The following is an 18,982-nucleotide window of genomic DNA, read 5'->3' as shown; positions in this document are numbered from 1 at the left end:
ACGTGGTCCGTCTTTCCTCCCGGTGTCCTGTGCGTTATGGTGGAGATCACCACACTGCACATTTGCATCCTGCATTGAGAGGTAGGTACCTTTGTGTGACTGATGATTGGTCAATCACACTGAGGATCCACTTTAGAATCGTTAGCTATTTTGCACTGTTACAAGATCATATGACATTGTTAGTATTGTAAAGCATGAGTTTAAGTTAATTTTATTCCATTAATTATTTTATTGAAAGTTTTTTTTACACTCCTTGCACTTATCCCCAGTCCTCAGGAGACTACAAAAGTAGGGATCCATTCCCTGGAACATCCAGCAATCAAGGGCAGAAAAAGACTGGCATGTGCTCTGTGTGAATTGAAAATTGTGGGCCCCCAAAAAGTCAAATGTGTTTTTAATGGTTTGCCATTTACTACCTGTTTACAGTTCCAGAACCAAACATCTTGATCGGAGGATTCCTTCTGCAAGCTTTTAGATTAGCAGTTTCAGGACCTCTGGGAGACTTTCAATTGTGCCAAAAAGGAACAGATTATGCTAATGAGCCACAAGGGCTCAGGGTGGTGTTACCAGCACCCCTCCATGCGATGGCTATACAGGCTGTTAGACTGTGTAAGGAGTACTTCCTCCTTACACTGTGTACTTAAACTCACTTCTGCCTTGAGATTATAACAGGCAGAGGAAGGGGAAAGTGCAGAGGGAACAGGCGGAAGGGTGAGACATGCTCCTGTACAGTGGAACAGCCTGTGGAGCTACAGCACTGGTAACATCCCCCATAATCTTTTGGACTCATTAGAATAATTTAGGAATATTAGGAATAACTTTATAGTTTATTTATATATTTACATTTATATTAAGAAGTAATCTGATGCCTCCCCTTTGATTTATTTCACACTGCAGCCCTGAGGCCAAAGGCCCAACTGGCTTCATGATTGTGGTTGTATATGGTTGTACATGCAACACTCTCACTTATACTTCAATGGGAGCTGCATTTATGCTGCATGGCCGTCCATCTATATGGGTGACTTTGGTTCCAAGAACGGCATGTGTGATAGGAAGTTATTACACACTGAACATTGATTATAAGTACATCTGTGTTGTATATTTTAACACTCTGCAATGACGCACCTTTCCTTCTCTTCTCGAGATAACCTGCCTTGGTAACTTCCAGATCCTGAGCAGCAACTGGTGGATACAGATTTCCTGCAAAATTAAAAGTGTTTTTAATGTCATTTCCCTGTCACTAACAATATATATTGTACATTGACCAGCACATATGCATTTCATAGATATGTAGAGCAATTTCCAGAACAGGTGGCCTGTGGTTCCTCGCATGCTATCCTCACAATGAGTATCAGTGGAGGATGCTAAGATGTAGCTGGTTTTCTAATCATACAGCTGTTTTCTATAATATTAGAACAAAACCAGTCCCATACAAAAGATTATGTCACACTTACAGGAATCTGAGACATCTGCCGGCTCTAGAAAATGCTTATCTGCCTTTTTCTTAAGATTTCAAAATCCTATTTTGTATTTTCCTTATAATTATAATAACATACAATTAGAAGATCTCAGTTTAGAGGCAGCACTTAGAATCCCATAAGAATGAGTTATACCACATTATCTGATTTTTAGTTCTGATCAGATTTTGTATAAAAACGCCATTTAATTTGTGTTTTGCTATAATAAAACCATTTTATTGCATGCCAGCCATAGTTATTGCAGGAACATCAATGGTGTCAATCCACTAGAGTTGTATAATACTGCTTTTTGGGAACGGAGAGTAAAATGGAAAAGGAAAGGACATACACAGGCAATGAACCATTAACCTAGATCAACCAAGCTGTCTCTACCTAATTGCTTACCCTACCCTAGATTGTATAAGACATCTGGTCGACTATCCCTTCAGCGTGAAAACACAAAACATTCAAAAACAGGACAAAACAAAGAGCAAAATGCAGGACAGAAAACAGACGGTATGAAGGCTAGAAAGGGTCAGAAGATCAAAAAAGTCCTGAAAAAACTAGCAAAAGGGCACACAATCCTCTTATGAGAAATCAAAGCCCCAATCCAGAGAGTGATTGGACCAGTCCCCTGACATCTTGACAAAGAAATGTGAGTGGAGGAGATATCTATTTTTCACAGTTAGCTTAACCGTCTGCACACCAGAACAAAGTCAATAGGAGACAGACGAAAACGGTGGATATCAATTAAGAGAGCCAGGAGTGAAATAAGTTAGTGTTCAGACTGCAGACAGAATGCAAACTAACTACAAAATCATATTCATCAGACCATCTTTTGCCATACTTTAGAGGGAAAGGATGGTGCTGAAGCCAGACACAGATATTACAAATTGGATGTAGTGGAGAATCGAATCTTCACAAGGGGTTAATGGCATAGTAATTTGTCAGTAGTGCAGCTTTTGATGCTTTCACTTCTAGGGCTCCTTTAAATGATATCTGCTGGTTACTATATAAAGATCATTTAGGGCTGTCAATAAACAAGATGATATGGCAGTGACAACATGACGGATGAGAGATGTGACAGGACCTCTTGTATAGACCCTTCTGCGAAGAACCAGAAGCTGAAGTACTGGTACTTTATCTCCCTGACTTACTGCTTAAATCAGGATGTAACAAATAGTACTTGACTTTGTGAAAATGTTTAAAAATGTAATCACGAAATGACAGCTCGAAGAAAAAAAAATGGACGGGAGGTTGAGCAAGGTCCTCGGGACACATCATCTAAATTAGCCTTATTACGAGAAGCCGCCGCAGTAAAGGAAGAAATACAATGAAAACATCGTAATTCAAGGGCTATTTTTTATATCCGTGAGACAGTAGCAGCAAAATGAGCATCCTAGAGATTCATCTTTCTCCATAACCTGTGCCAAGCCGGAGAGGGAGCAGTCTGCTAAAGGGCCTATCAGATATTTTGAATATCGCGCTGACTACATTTCCGTCAAGTGGCAGCGGACATTCTCTGACATTTCCTGCTTTTAACACTACACAAACCTATCTTTAATGTTAAGAGATAAGAATACAATATCATTGTCTCTGTTAACAGCAGAGATGCCCTTTCTTTGACAACTGTCATTGTGTTTTTCTCTCATTTTCTTCTTATTGTGATAGAGGGGCTAATACAACGAAAGGTTGGAGACTTGATATAAACATATACAATGAGATTCCGATGGCCGGATAGACCATTAGGGGAATAATTGACAGCAAATTAACTTGTGTGGACTCACAAAAGACCATTCTTCCTGATCTATCCTGGTAGTAGTAGGACAAATAATACAATCACACAGTTATTACCAACCTTTATACTAAGCCTCCACTAGGTAATTCAGCCTGCTTGGTTTCCATTAAGGCTACCAAATTACTGTAATTTCTGTATGGCTGCACCTGACATATCCATTGTTATCAGGAGCCCATATACATCTACATTTACAGTTTAATAGGCAATTGCATCCAAAAAGAACTAACTCTTACTTTTCCGCATCAGTAAAAAAAATGATTTCCATTAATGTATCTAATTCTATATTAAATTCTATTTTCTGTAGCTGAAATTGGAGCTGCCTTTAGGACTGAGCCATTGTGACAGGCTTAGCCCCGGTTTAGTAAAGGCCACAGCCATAAAATGTAGTGGGAACGCTCCGACCGAGCAGCGTCACCACTCACCACACCACTAGAACTGATATAAGGACTGAGATAAGTATAATTTTTCATAATTTTGACTCCAGTTGGGGCCCATAGTAAAAATAGTGTGAACCCGGACAATCCCTTCCATAGTATTAAGAGATGTTCTTTATGCAGAAACACGGCCACAACCACAATAGATGTTCTATGGGATAGTTTTCCTCCGATGCTTTGTGTCCTCTGCAGAGGTCAATGGATAGGCCCAGGGAGTAGGTGAGGTCTGCCCAATGCTTATTGTGAATGGTGGGATCCTGTCTGGTCCATAGAAAGGCGACTGTACAAATGGATCGCTACAAAAATAATTCAACAGCATAGTAGAAATGGTGATATATGCTTCAGGTTGAAGTAGAAATTTGGGGGTGAGGTTAATAAAATGGATTCATATTGTGTAATACATGTTGGGATGGATATACTAGACAAAATGGGGGTCATTTACTAAGGGCCCGATTCGGGTTTTCCCGACGTGTTACCCGAATATTTCCGATTTGCGCCGATTGTACCTGAATTGCCCCGGGTTTTTGGCGCACGCGATCGGATTGTGGCGCATCGGCGCCGGCATGCGCGCGACGGAAATCGGGGGGCGTGGCCGAACGAAAACCCGACGGATTCGGAAAAACCGGCGCATTTAAAAAAAAAATTGTTTCGCGAAAATTACACTCACCTTCATCCTGGATAGGCCGGTGTATTTCGAGGCATTCCAGCGGACTTCAGCGCAGCAGCACCACCTGGTGGACGTCGGAGGAACTGCTTTGATGAATCCCGGCCGGACCCGAATCCAGCGCAGAGAACGCGCCGCTGGATCGCGAACGGACCGGGTAAGTAAATCTGCCCCACTGTGCTCTATCAGGTCTTGGTTTTGATGAGTTACATGAAAATCTGACAATGGCAAAAGCCAGTTTTTTAATGACTGGAGTTACTTGGCACAGCATCTACAAATGGTGGGAATTTAGGGTCATTCTGGTACATAGTGCATTACCCAAGCAACAGTGTTATGAGGAAGCATTCCTTGTCATTTAGCGACAGGCCCATGCGACCCAGATTACTTCTGTGCCGGTAAGAGCAAAGACTGAAAGAACAAACAGTAAATAGTTGCTTGCAGTAGACTGGGCAAAATGTCTCAATCTCAGACTTTTAGTCCATCTTTAAAGTGGTTGCGCATGGAAAACCCCTAGGGGGTCGGGTGAGGTAGAAAGAATGCATACTTATGCCACTTCAACTCCTATTCCCCATGTTTCTCCAGTACTTCCAATTAGAAGTCAAGGAACCAAGTTGCCTCCTCAGACCATGGGACACTTCTTCAGCTTCTTCAGTCTGTGCTGCACGATGACTCAGTGGTTAGCACTACAGCCCTGCATCGCTGGGGAAATTCAAGTCCCATCCAGGTCAACACCTGCAAAAAGTTTGTATGTTTTCTTTGTGTTTGTGTGGGTTTCCTCCCACACTCCAAAACACACTGTTAGGTTGATTAGATTGTGAGCCCCATGGGGATAGGGACTGATTTGGCAAGCTCTGTGCAGTGCTGCGTAATCTCTGTGTGCTATATAAATAAATGGATTGTTATTTTTATTTTCAAGGGGACTTCACTTACTTCAGTGTCCCCTGGTTGGAGGAGGCCACTCATTGGCACATAGGTCCTCTGACATCCTGGAACTTCTGGCCAGACACTGGCCGAAAACCAGAAGAAATGGAGCTATGTGGAAACCGGAGCAGAAATAGGGTAAGTACATGTTCTTTTTTATTCCCTCTTATGTAGATAAATTCAATCCATGAAGGCCCTTCCCTGCTAGCTACAGCTAAAGTTTTTGCCCTTTGTGGAGTTCATGAATTGGTAGACAATTTTCGGGGGTGGTTTTAGCAGCTTTAATATTATGGATTATTGGTATATATACACATACTATATTTATGCATATCATATAAACAAAAATGCCAAGGAAATCCCTGTCTGTAAATAATCTAAATGAGAAAAGGCTGAGCATTTGACATTGTGAATTCTGCTGGTGTTGCAAAATTTGTCATGACTTGACAGAGCATTAAATAGTACAGATGTTTCTTAATATAACTCCATACGTTTCTGTAGGACCCATGTGCTCAAAACAGTCTGTAGGGATCACACTGCCATAAAATGGATTAGTTTCCATGAATTATAATTTGAGTACACAGCATACACACATGCACACACGTGATTGCAACTTTTATGCAACCAATATCCTTTACATACAAAATTAAATTGACTGCTATGAATGTCAATTCACAAAAATTTTATGGAGATTACTATTAAATTGTCATAATTGGTTGTTGTATTATAACATTACAACTAGATGAAGCACTTCCAGAAATATTGTATCCATTGCATACCATCTATTTTATAACTGTACATTTAATCTTACAATATTCACTGTGATCTCTCCACCAATCAGACATTCTACACTTGTCACTGGATCAAACAGAGTTACAAGCTGCAGCTGCATCTCCTCCTTACCCTACTTCAGTGTCTACTTTTACAACACACATTTTTTTAGGAATTGATAAGTTTCCTACATATTTAACCCATAAAAAACTTTTTGCACTTCTGATGTGTATCTCTGTAAGTGATCCCTATGATACAAGAATTCCAGGGCATCTGTGATGTTCCTCAATTATTTCTTCTCAATAATGTTCAAATTTGTTTTCCAGGATGGATTAAGGGAAACACGGCCTCTTAGATATCTAGTAAGGCAGCCATCTTAACAGGCTCAGACTGGCCCACAGGTGAACAGGTGGATCCACTGCTGGGCCCCTGCATTAGGTGGGCCCCCAAGCCATGCATCAGTAGTGCTGGACAAAGTACCCTCTCTGTAATTTATACATATGATGATGATGATGTATAAATTACAGAGAGGGTACTTTGTCCAGCACTACTGATGCATGGCTTGGGGGCCCACCTAATGCAGGGGCCCAGCAGTGGATTCACCTGTTCACCTGTGGGCCAGTTCAAGCCTGTTAAGGTGGCTGCCTTACAAGGTATCTAAATGGCCCACTTGGAGGGAAAAAGAGAGAAACTTTAAATCTTTCTATAAAACTTTTAAACCTTATATCTGAGGGCATATTCGGTTCTAGACGCAACGGCCTGTGTTCTCTCTCCGTCACTGATGATGTTGCGTTTATTGTGCACATGATACCTTGGCCAATACCTCGTTTCAAACATGACTGCTGGGATGTCACATACACAATGAGGGTGACATCAACCACCACCGTAGGTTTGAAGAAATGGAGCTAGAGTCAGAGATGCCCTTCGTATGGGGTATGTATAATCTTTATCTCTATTCCTTCGCAATGGCTAAAACTCCAGGAGTTAATCACAAAAGCATTTAATCACTTTAAAGGAAATCTATGACAGATTTTTAGGTCCCCAATCCAATATAACATCATTGTAGCCGGGAGAGGTGAGAGCTGCTGCAGCTTGGCATCAGAAGTACCAAAAAGTTTTTTTTAATCCAAGTCCTTAGTGTAAATGTGGGTCTAAATCTAAGGTTACCTTTAATTTGCCTTTTGTACACAGAATTTAAGCATAAAGAACATATAACTTTCAGGTAATAGGTTTGCCTTAGTGAATTCTGCAGAAGACACTTAAAAACACTATTTCCTTAAATAAATCTACCGCAGCTTACAGAATGTGTCAGTAAAGACACAATCTTCACAAATTCTAATACTTCTTTTGATCTACGGCATGGGATGGTACCATGAGACTGGGGGAGGGGAAGTAACTTATCATTTCACTAAATACACAAATTATTGCTCACTGAAATCAAATATTTAGACATTATGACAAAATGAGATTTACAGAGACCATAGTGTTTATTTGCATTACTTTATACATATCCCCCCAATGTCTAACAATTGTAGGATAGAGGAAAGGCCTAAAACAGAGGGAGATGGTCTATGATCTATGATCCATGAAGATGAAATGTGCACAGTTCATCTTTATTCCATTTAAATCATATGGAAATACTTAGTGATATTTTGGAGCCATAAAAATTATGAATGTATCCTTAAGGGAGCTTTCAAATATATTAATGTTGATTGTCATCAATATAAGTTTGTTTGGAGTTGGTACCCCCACAATTAACCAAATACTGGGATTTTGATGCAAATGGAAAATACTCATTGGGGGACATGTATTTTTTTCTTTGGTGAACTTTTGAGACATTTGGCGGCTCTTTTTTGCACCTTATGTATGATCGTGTCTTTTTACTTGTGATACATGTTCAGTTTTTCCTATCCTGGCAGGCGCAAATTTTGGCTTCTTTTTAAGACTTTTTGTTGCAAATATATCAAATCCACATGGACACAAGCATGTGAGGGGGTTATATACAGGAGTGGACACTACTATTTAGGATTTGAGGCTGTGTCCTGCATTTTTAAGCCCTCTAATCACACCTCAGGGAGATGACGACATATGAGGCTGTGGTCACACGTTGCGTTTTAATTACAACAGCTGAAGAAAGGTGATGGGCCTAATTACATTACTGTTAACATTTGAATTTACAAAATGTATAGTAAACGTAATGTTAACACATGCATTAACGTTGTGTTTATAATGCATTTTGTAAGCTCAAATGTTAATAGTCCTGTAATTAGGCAAATCATCTCTCCTCAGCTGTTATAATGTGTTTCAGAACGACATTTGACGTACTATTACTGCATGGCGGGAGGTGCGTTCCTGCAATATGCAGTAATAGTACGGCAAACTTCTGGCCCCGGCTCCTGAATGGAGCCGGGGCCAGAAGCTGCGGGTGTCGGCTATATATTATAGCCGACACCCTCCTCTAACACCCGCGATCGGAGATTTCTCCGATCGCGGGTGTTAACCCCTAACACGCCGCGGTCGCGCTGACCGCGGCGTGCTAGGGGCATTTAACTGGATTCGGACCCCCCCGCGGCGCTTACCGGGGGGGTCCCGCTGCTCCGATCGCAGCCCCGGGACTGCCAGTGCCCGGGGCTGCGCGATCTGCTTCCAGGTGCCGGGTCCGTGCCTTCTGGCAGGACCCGGCTGTGACACACTGAGCTTGCGCAGCATGCTCAGTGTGTCACATAATACAGTGTAATACATCTGTATTACACTGTATTAGGTGAAGAATAGCTTGAACAAGTGATCAGTGGATCACTTGTTCAAGCTAACCTGTAAAAGTAAAGAAAAAAAACACTGAATAAACACAATTTTTAATAAAAATCATTAATTAAATTGAGTTAAAGTCCCCTAAACACAAACATTCCCTATACACATCTAATAAAGTAAAAATACCTGAAAATCAACAAAACCCCCCACATATTTGGTATTGCCGCGTCCGTAACAATCTGTACAAAAAGTCAGAAACATTATTGGACCCGTACGGTGAACGCCGTAAAAACAAAACCCGAAAAACTCACCAAAAATATAAATTTTCATAAAATCCCTTCACAAAAATGTTCTAAAAAGTGATAAAAAAAAGTTATGTGCCGCAAAATGGTACCAATTGAAAGAACAACTCAACACGTAAAAAATAAGCCCTAAACTAGCTCTGTCAACCAAAAAATATTAAGGTTAAGTCCCCGAAAAGATGGCGATGCAGAAACAAATGAGATTTCCTCTATATTAGTTTTTCTCCAGTAAAATTGTAAAAATAAATGAAAAACTATATAAATGAGGTATCACCGTAATCGTAGTGATCTATAGAATGAAAATATCATAGTATTTTTAGTGTATGGTGTACAACCCCCAAAATATACAAAAAAAAGAAACCCCAAATTGACAATTTTCTTTTCCTCCATACATTAAAGAGTTAATAAAATCTCATCGAAAAGCTACAGACCCACTTAAACAAAGTATTTGTAAAGTGCATCTCATGTTGCAAAAAATAAGCCCTTATATGTCCAAATTGCCAAAAAAATAAAGATTGTATAGCCAATAAAAAGTGACAATGCATAATCTGCTCTGAATGGCGCAGCTCCCCCCTCGATGCCCTGGCGTGTGCCCATACAGCAGGTTACCACCACATATGGGGGATTGTTATACGCAGGAGGGATTGGGTATCAAATTTTGTGGAGCGTTTTGGTATTTTATCCACTGAGAATTTGTACATTTTATGAAAAACACATCAATTTAGCCAAAGAAAATGTAATTTTGAAATTGCATCCGATTTTGTTTTAACCCCTGTAAAACAATTAAAGGGTTAACAAACTTCATAAAAGTTGTTTTACGTACGTTGAGGGGTGTAGTTTCTATAATGGGGTAACTTATGGGGTTTTACTTTTATTTAGGCCTCTCAAAGGGACTTGAAACCTGAGCAGGTCCCTCAATAGCAGGATTTTGCTTTTTTTATGAAAATGTGAAAAATCGCACCTAACGTTCAAAGGCCAATAACATCCTACAAAAATAAGAGTATGCATAAAAAACCACGGAGGTATAAAGTAGATATTCGGTGAATGTTAGTTATTATGTTTTTTGGTGTTATGACTCATGTGTGGAAAAAGTAGAAAATTTTGAATTTCGAAAATTGCTAATTTTCCCAAATTTTCAGCAAATATCTGATTTTCTCATAAATAAATGCAAAACATACCACCAAAAATTTTTAACTAACATGAAGTACAATGTGTCACGAGAAAACAATTTCAAAATCACTTGGATATGTTAAAGCGTTCCAAAGTTATAACCATTTATAGTGTCAGAGGGCAGATTTGAAAGAATGGGCCGTGTCAGGAAGGTGAAAAGTGGCTTCGGCGTTAAGGGGTTAAAATGCACCCTGTGACTGCACCCTTAGAAGTAACCAATAAATAAATATAACCAATAAAAAAAAGAAAGTGCAAATATTTCTGAATTTTCAAAAAACAGGTTACTGTACAAAATTTTAAACATTTAAAGCATGTGAAATAACTCCAATTCACATGTTAAAATAGGTTCCATGAAAAAAATCCTGCCTTTGCCCTGGACCAGGTGCAGATTTGCGCCAAAAAAGTCACAAAAATAAGCAAAAAAAGTTATACATAAGTGAAAAGCCGCACTGAACATCTGGAAAACAAAGAGACCAAGGCGTACTTGGAAAACAACAGGTGAAAAGTCGCAAAAACGTTGCAAAAAAGTCGCAAAAATTAGACAATTTGACTAACAGAAATAATGATACATGTCCCCCAATGTGAACCATCTTTATGAAGGATATGCATAGTATTTGTAAAAAGAAATCTCATTCACTATGCTATGACTGTAAATCACTATGCCGGTGATTCTATGGCTTTTTTATGGCTTTTTCTAACCCACTATGCCTCGTGTGTCAATGGCCTGAATGTGGAAACACACATGAGGATTTTGTGGCCATTTTTAGTGGAGATGTATGCTTAATTCATTTGGTTTGTCTAAAAAGAAATAAAATAAAGAAAATGCTAGAACAAAAACTGAAACACTTGAGGTTAAAAAGACACATGTAGTTTTTGGCTACCATTTGATGCCAATAGGTATAATTAGGTCATTATTAAGTAAAAGATGTTTTCTTCCAGCTCTTGTCTTGGGTATTGTATTTGGGTTTAAAAATATCTACCTTTGTGCCTTATTCAGAAAAAAATTATATATATATATATATATATATATATATATATATATTGGTTCATTTCTCTCAAGTCCCTAATTTCCCCTTCCTACAGGATTTCTTTTCAGCCACTCACACTCGGCCAATGTCTCTCTCAACTCCCTCATTCCCCCCTCTCTCTGGAATTCTCACACAGTCTCACACAGCCAATGTCGCTCACTTCTAAGTCATTCCCCCCTTCTCCTCAACCAGTCACGCACAGACAATGGGGCACATTTACTTACCCGGTCCTGCGCGAACCCCCGATCCGGAGTGTCCCGGTATCACCGTGTCACTTCTCCTTCTTATTCCCGATGCATGTTAGTGCATGTTAAATCCCGCGTTTAGTGCGAATCCATCGGTTCATCCGACGGCCTGCCCCCTGATTTCCTATGCGCCAAAATCCGATCACGTGCGATACAATCCCCGACGCGATCCCTGGAAAGTCAGGAAACCCAACGAAAATGCGGCTGCGTTGCGTCTCTCGCAAAGCATATTATTTTGCAAATAAATGTAAAAGTCCAGGATGAAAATTCTACGCAAAACATCATCTTTTAAGTTTCCCCTGAGAGACAGGAAGTGGCTGTGCAAAAATGTGTGATTGTAAATGTGACAGTTTCAGATTCAGCTGTAAATATTAGTCAATTATTTCTTAACCTTATTAACTTTAGGGGTTGAATGGCAGGGACATCCAACACAGCAATTGTCTAGAAGTACAATGGGTCAACTTAGTACAAAGAATTCAGATAATTGGATAATTCTAATGGCGCCATGTACTGAAGACTTACAAAAAGACAAAATCCTTTCTACTATGACAACTTGGATCCTTGCATATTCCAAAAAATGATGGTGTATTTACACAAGTCTTAGTAGAGCTCTGCTGAGCAAACCAAGACACTATGGAAGAAGAAAGAACTACTCCAACAATGAACTTGCCTGTTGAATACATCACTGGTCTCTAAGTTATTAAATCTCAAAGACAAGATGATGGTCAGCAGCAGCTGAGAAGATTTAACTACACAATGACTAAAATCTATAGATTTATGTCCCTTTGATCCTGGATTTTGCTGTAGATTGGTCTGATTTGGTTGGTGGTTTGTATTACTACTTCACATAGTTGTCTTGTGACATTCATCTCCTCCCATACCAGGCGACTTGTCAATCACTTCAACCACCAGCCCACAGTCCTTTTCTTGGGATGAAGAAGCCTCTTCAGGCTTGTGGCCACATATGTTCTCCACATCACACCCCAAAACATGCTTCAGTCTTCAACTCATTAACAGACCACTAATGGACAATCCCAGGTTTAAAGAACTTCATAGACCAATAGTCGTTCTTCCAGGTGCCACATGCAGAGCATCCACACTAAGCCCCAGGGTGCTAAACCATTCCCCTACACTCAACTGCAGAGGGAGGGGGCAGTGGTGAGGGAGCAGAAAGGGAGGAGGAGACAGTGTAACAGTCTGTGAACCTGCAGCACAGAGAGGCTCTGGTAACGTCCCCAGGAGCCCTTCAGGCTTATTTTAGAAGGAAGTTGGCCATGGATGACAAATATAAGAAGATACCACAGTCCTGGTGCCTGGATCTATGAGTAAGTGTCTCTGAAAGGAAATCTATCATCAAACTCAAGCAGGATAAACCAAACACTAACTATACTAAATGCTAACAACTATAACAAACACTAACTACATTGACATGTACTTACTTAGCATAATTATTTTGTACAATGTATAACATAAGATCATTTATTAGCATTTTTTAACAATATTGTTGGTTCTTTGTACAATCAGATGATGCATATGTTACAATATTACTATTTTCCAGCAAAAGAGGGAAAAAGCTAAATAGGCTACTAAGAAACTAAGAACAAAATGGCTTATTACTCCATTACATCGCATATATTGTCCCACATTCATGCCATAGTCAGATTAATCCTTGAGCAGCAGTTCCCTTTTATCTTCCGTTCTGTCCAACAATTCGGTTTCCTTTTTCTAAAAATTGCTACATTCTCCACATTCATAGTTAAGAAATTACAGCTGGAATAAAAATGATATAAATGTATTCTCTGCCCTAACCCAAGCATTTATCATATAATATATCTGTCAATTTCAATACTATTCATGACAGGTACACTGGTGTGAATGATGAAAACTTCAGTAAGCGCCCAGTCCGGCAAGTGAGAGCTGTTTCATCTTCTTTCAGAGTAGCAAATCAGTAATCAATATTTGTAAAAGCGAACTAATCCTTTGTAAAATCACTGCGGCAGTGACTTAAATTTGCTCAATCTGCACAGTTAATCCCTCTTCATCTGCTTGATCCCTTTATTTATTCTAACCACTTACAATGCTAACTATGGCAGATTAATATATCTCTGCGCGCTACATGCGATGTGACAGCTCACACAGGTTATTGATGTCAAGCTAATCTTTATAAACATTGCCCTCCACTTCTGCTCTGCTTTATGTCAGGCCTGTTACATCAAAAGTTTACAAACAAGCGTGATATGAACCTTACAAATTCTTCTTTCCGTTTGAATTGAGGGGGGGGGGTGAAATGTTAAGATAAAATGTAGAATATGTATTAGAATATTTCATGTAGCTAATAATAAAGTTCAGAGCATATCCTGGATGGACAAAGGAAGGGACCATCAAACAGGACAGAGCATACTGGGCATACCATGGTAAGTGATGGGGCCCAAAGCTGTTATAGAGTAGGAGGAGGTCAACAGACTGTACATAGTGTCCTATCTACAGGCAGCATATTATAGAGCAGGAGGAGCTCAACAGACTGTACAAAGTGTCCTATTTACAGACAGCATGTTATAGAGCAGGAGGAGGTCAACAGACTGTACATAGTGTCCTATCTACAGGCAGTATATTATAGAGCAGGAGGAGCTCAACAGACTGTACATAGTGTCCTATCTACAGACAGCATGTTATAGTGCAGAACGTTTTCAACAGACTGTACATAATGTCCTATCTATGGGCAGAATGCTACAGAGCAGAAGGGTCTCAACAGACTATCCATAGTCTCCTATCTACAGACAGCATGTTATAGAGCAGGAGAAGCTCAACAGACTGTACATCGTGTCCTATCTATAGGCAGCATGTTATAGAGCAGGAGGAGCTTAACAGACTATACATAGTGTCCTGTCTATAGGCAGCATGTTATAGAGCAGGAGGAGCTCAACAGGCTGTACATAGTGTCCTGTCTATAGGCAGCATGTTATAGAGCAGGAGGAGCTTAACAGACTATACATAGTGTCCTATCTACAGACAGCATGTTATAGAGCAGGAGGAGCTCAACAGGCTGTACATAGTGTCCTGTCTATAGGCAGCATGTTATAGAGCAGGAGGAGCTTAACAGACTATACATAGTGTCCTATCTATAGACAGCATGTTATAGTGCAGAACGTTTTCAACAGACTGTACATAATGTCCTATCTATGGGCAGAATGCTACAGAGCAGAAGGATCTCAACAGACTATCCATAGTCTCCTATCTACAGACAGCATGTTATAGAGCAGGAGAAGCTCAACAGACTGTACATCGTGTCCTATCTATAGGCAGCATGTTATAGAGCAGGAGGAGCTCAACAGGCTGTAAATAGTGTCCTATCTACAGGCAGTATATTATAGAGCAGGAGGAGCTCAACAGGCTGTAAATAGTGTCCTGTCTATAGGCAGCATGTTATAGAGCAGGAGGAGCTCAACAGGCTGTAAATAGTGTCCTGTCTATAGGCAGCATGTTATAGAGCAGGAGGAGCTCAACAGGCTGTACATAATGTCCTATCTACAGACAGCATGTTTGAAAAAAATGCATGCATAACAGATGCCTGCCAGACTGACCAAAAGGATGGCATAAAATTTACATTGATGTCAATGGGATATTTAACTGATATGTCCAACCTCCTTAAACCTCACTTCTTCACTTTTTTAAAGGACACTAATAGTTTGACCAAAAAGTGATGTAACACTTACAAAGAATAAATGTAAAAAATTACCATCTTTATTAGTAACATACAAATAATCAAGACACAGTATACATACATAAGACAATGGGGTTAAAATAGATGCACAGATTAATCCTGTAGGAAAAAATGACAAAAAGGAAAATGGAAAACAAATACCATACCAAATCAGGTCACACATGGGAAGTTGCCCCGACACGTGTTTCGCTATGAGCGCTTGCTTTATCAAGGGGAGTGATAACTTTTTTAAAGGAGGGAAGGAAGTGTAGTGTGAATTAACCCTTATGGCTGCATAGGTGAAAAGGCAAAACATAGTATGAACTTTATTTGTGACTTTTCTCAAAATAAAGGTTTTCATCCAATGAAAGTCGGACTTCCCTTTAAATTCATTGGATAAAGTGAATTCCCATGTATAGTTTTGGAGGTCATCCGTCTCTTAAGGGCATTCAGTACATCAGTGTTCATCTTTATCACATGAATTTATTGTGATTTTAGCATGCGAACAGTAATTGTGATTTTAGGTCAATGTACCTTTCAGGTTTGTTCTTCTCATTAGTGTTAAAAATGCTGAAAGAACACTAATAAATAAATAGAGACGTCCATTCGATTTATGTGAGAAGCAGAATTGATGTAAACAGCCGGTATAATTAGGGCGATATTTATTTAATGCTACTTTCATAAAAGGCTTTATATAATTGGTGGGGACAGCAGCGGCACTTGGAGTCATTGATTGCTGACTGGAAACACAGAGCAATAAATGAAAGCGTCGAAATAAAATATGTTTGTACTTTAGTTGAACTTCTTAAAAATGTTAGAAGAAAGTATAAGCACTTTACTGTGGGGGCTGTATAAGTTACATATGCCACGTGCCACCAAAGTTTACTGACTGTGCCCACGATTATCCCCATACAATATCTCACTCCATCTTCCACAGTACCTAGGTCCTGGTCCGACACAATGGGGCTCATTTACTAAGGGTCCGAACGCCGCACTTTCGGGTCGGATTGTGGCGCACCGCGCCGGCTTTTATGCAACTGAAATCGGGGGCATGGCTGCCGGACAACCCGACGGATTCAGACAAACCGCAGAATTTAAAAAAGGAAATGTGTCGCAAGATCAGCACTCACATGCACCAGGAAGAAGAAGGTGAACTCCGGCGGACCTCGGTGCAGAAGCGACGGATGTAGGAACTCGGGCGCACAATCTTAGTGAATCGCTCCGGACCCGAATCCTCGTCAGACAACGCACCGTGGGATCGTGACAGGACCGGGTAAGTAAATCTGCCCTAACTCCAGCAGGTGACTTTTGAGTCAATAACTTAAGTCCTATTTGTACAATAATAACAACACATGAAACGGTCACATGGTCTGTGTAAAGGGAGATCATTGCCCCTGGCGGGACCAAGGGACCAGGAAAATAACTAGCAAAGTGCCCTGGTAGCGGTAAACACATGGGAATTGCCAGGTTGTTCCGGATATTTAAAGGAAATCTACCACCAGGATGAAGGATTGTAAACCAAGCACACTTACATGCTGCTGTGTGACCCCTCTGGCAGGATCCGCTCTTCTCTTAGCTTCTTAAAATTATGCAAATTGACCTTAGGGGTTCTAGGCTCCATTAACACCTATAGAACTCAGAGCCCCTCAGACTCATTTGCATAATATGTAAAGCTTTTTCCTTAAAACAATGGCATAGGAAGCTTAAAGAATAGGGAATCCTGCCAAAGGGGGCACACACAGGCATGTCAGTGAGCTTGGTTTACAATCCTTCATCCTGGTGGTAGATGTCCTTTAAACAATAGCAAGTACCAATGCATTCTGGAAACCAGTTGTAATTTATATGCAATTAACTCCTCAAGGAAGTAGGGGTGAATTTATTAGGATTGGCATATTTAACACCAACCTTAATTCCCCCTCCCTCCTCCCTTGCCTACAGCAATCTCTGGGCTCTTAGTATATGCGGAGGTCTGCTCTGACGCCAGGATAAAATCTCCACCAGGATAGACCTGCTGGAGATTTCAGATGTAGTCATTCTGGTGGAAACTATTGTAAATTCGGCGGGCCAGGGCACTCAAGCCGACTCCTCACTCCATAACACGGGGTGATGAAACTGACAAAAACCTTTCAAATGGCCGGGCAGACAGGACATGTTAACTTCCTGATAATGTTTTTTTCTACCCTCAACTACACCAAGACATAAGTTTTTAATTTTTCAGCTGGCAAAGGCATGTGAGCCAAAAGGGCTTATACAGTGCACCTTGGTGTAGCAGAGTAGCAGTATATTATGATTTTCAACATAATGGGGCTTATTTACTCAGGGCCTGTGGCTGCACTTTCGTCAGATTTTCCTACGTTTTCGGGTTTTGCACGGCTGTGACAGGTATTCAACGGGTGATTGTGTCGCACGCGATTAAATTTTGGCGCAGCTACGCTGGCTTTCATGCGACAGAAATCGAGGGGAGTACCGTTGGACTATCCGACGGATTCACACTAAGCGCGGGATTTAACTTTCAAATTTTGTCATACACTTACATACTTCGGGAAGAAGAAGGTGAACTCCGGCGGACCTGAGTGGGGAAGCAACACAAGCAGTATATCGGCGCACGATCTTAGTGAATTATCGTCACTTACCCATAGTATGTGTAGGTATAGCTGAAGAAATGAGCAAATAACCTCAGGTATAAATAGTCGTGCTGCTCAAACTGAAGACAAAGGTTTAACTCGTCTGGGACTGCCCTCTGACTTTATACATCAGCGGGCGCAGGTCGCGAGTCTGCAGCGATGTCTTTAGACATTTCATTCTCAACTGATCCTTAGTGACAACTTGTTTTATAGTCTACAGCTGCATTTATATGTCTGCAGGATTCAGAGCTGAAATCTTCCCGATAATACATTTTTTGAGGACTGTGGAGAAATTTTATTTTGTATTTTGAAGAGAAAAGCTGTTGCACCGCATAGTAGGAGTTTAGCTTATGACTTAAAAAAGATATACACTACAATATATTTGCAAGTCCGTCACCTTTGATGTATATCACATCGCTATTTTTAATTTATAAAATGTCAAATGATGTTCAAGTGGAGTAATTGGGATAATTGGATGTGGACCATTGAATAGCATCATATCCACAAAATGACGTATGACAGTAAGACCTCACATTATTATTACGGACAACATCAGAATAAACCTGCAATTTTTATCAACCAGAAAATAAATTCAAAATTAAAAGAGGAAAAGTGAAAAAAAAAGAGTAAATTCTTTATTCCTGGCCAAACCCAGGAGAATGTTTTATACATCAAAGGAAATTGCATCATGGCTGCTCTTCCTGACCTCTGAGGAGTGACTCCTCTTCCACAGTTATCATTATATCCTACTGTTTATGTTATCCCAAGTGAGCTTCAAAAGTGGAGGAAATAAACATTGTTTCAGGATGTAACTTACCACCCGTTCCATGGCCTCATATGATAAAAACTCAACATTTATCATGTAGGTTTATATTTTTGCAGTTAGTATAAGCTGACAAGTTGAAAGTCACATTCTTGTACTGGTGTCTAGAGCAAAGTGCAGCATGAATGAGGTGGTGTTAAGACAAGACCAGAAGACGGCATTCGTGTTGAGTCCTTGTCAGTGTTTTTTGTTGACCAAGGGAATGATTGGAGATGTCTCAGATAGGTACTTCCTGGTGACTTCACTATGTGTACATAACCCTCAAGAAGGTCCAGTATCCCAACTTAAATTGCTAATATC

At 40.2% G+C, this 18,982-nt stretch overlaps 1 protein-coding gene across 1 annotated transcript in view; it reads right to left on the bottom strand.

The window, feature by feature from the left end:
* Positions 1–18,982, bottom strand: part of SKAP2 (src kinase associated phosphoprotein 2) — a 172,402-nt gene that overhangs the window by 60,099 nt on the left and 93,321 nt on the right. The window contains exon 5 of the mRNA XM_072153735.1: positions 1,126–1,200. Coding sequence (XP_072009836.1) covers positions 1,126–1,200 — 75 coding nt within the window. The remainder of the gene's footprint in view (positions 1–1,125; positions 1,201–18,982) is intronic.

The sequence above is a fragment of the Engystomops pustulosus genome, chromosome 5 (assembly GCF_040894005.1).
Source record: "Engystomops pustulosus chromosome 5, aEngPut4.maternal, whole genome shotgun sequence".
NCBI lineage: Eukaryota > Metazoa > Chordata > Amphibia > Anura > Leptodactylidae > Engystomops > Engystomops pustulosus.
The sequence above is the reverse complement of the archived record's forward strand: the minus strand, read 5'-3'. Positions and strand labels throughout refer to the sequence as shown.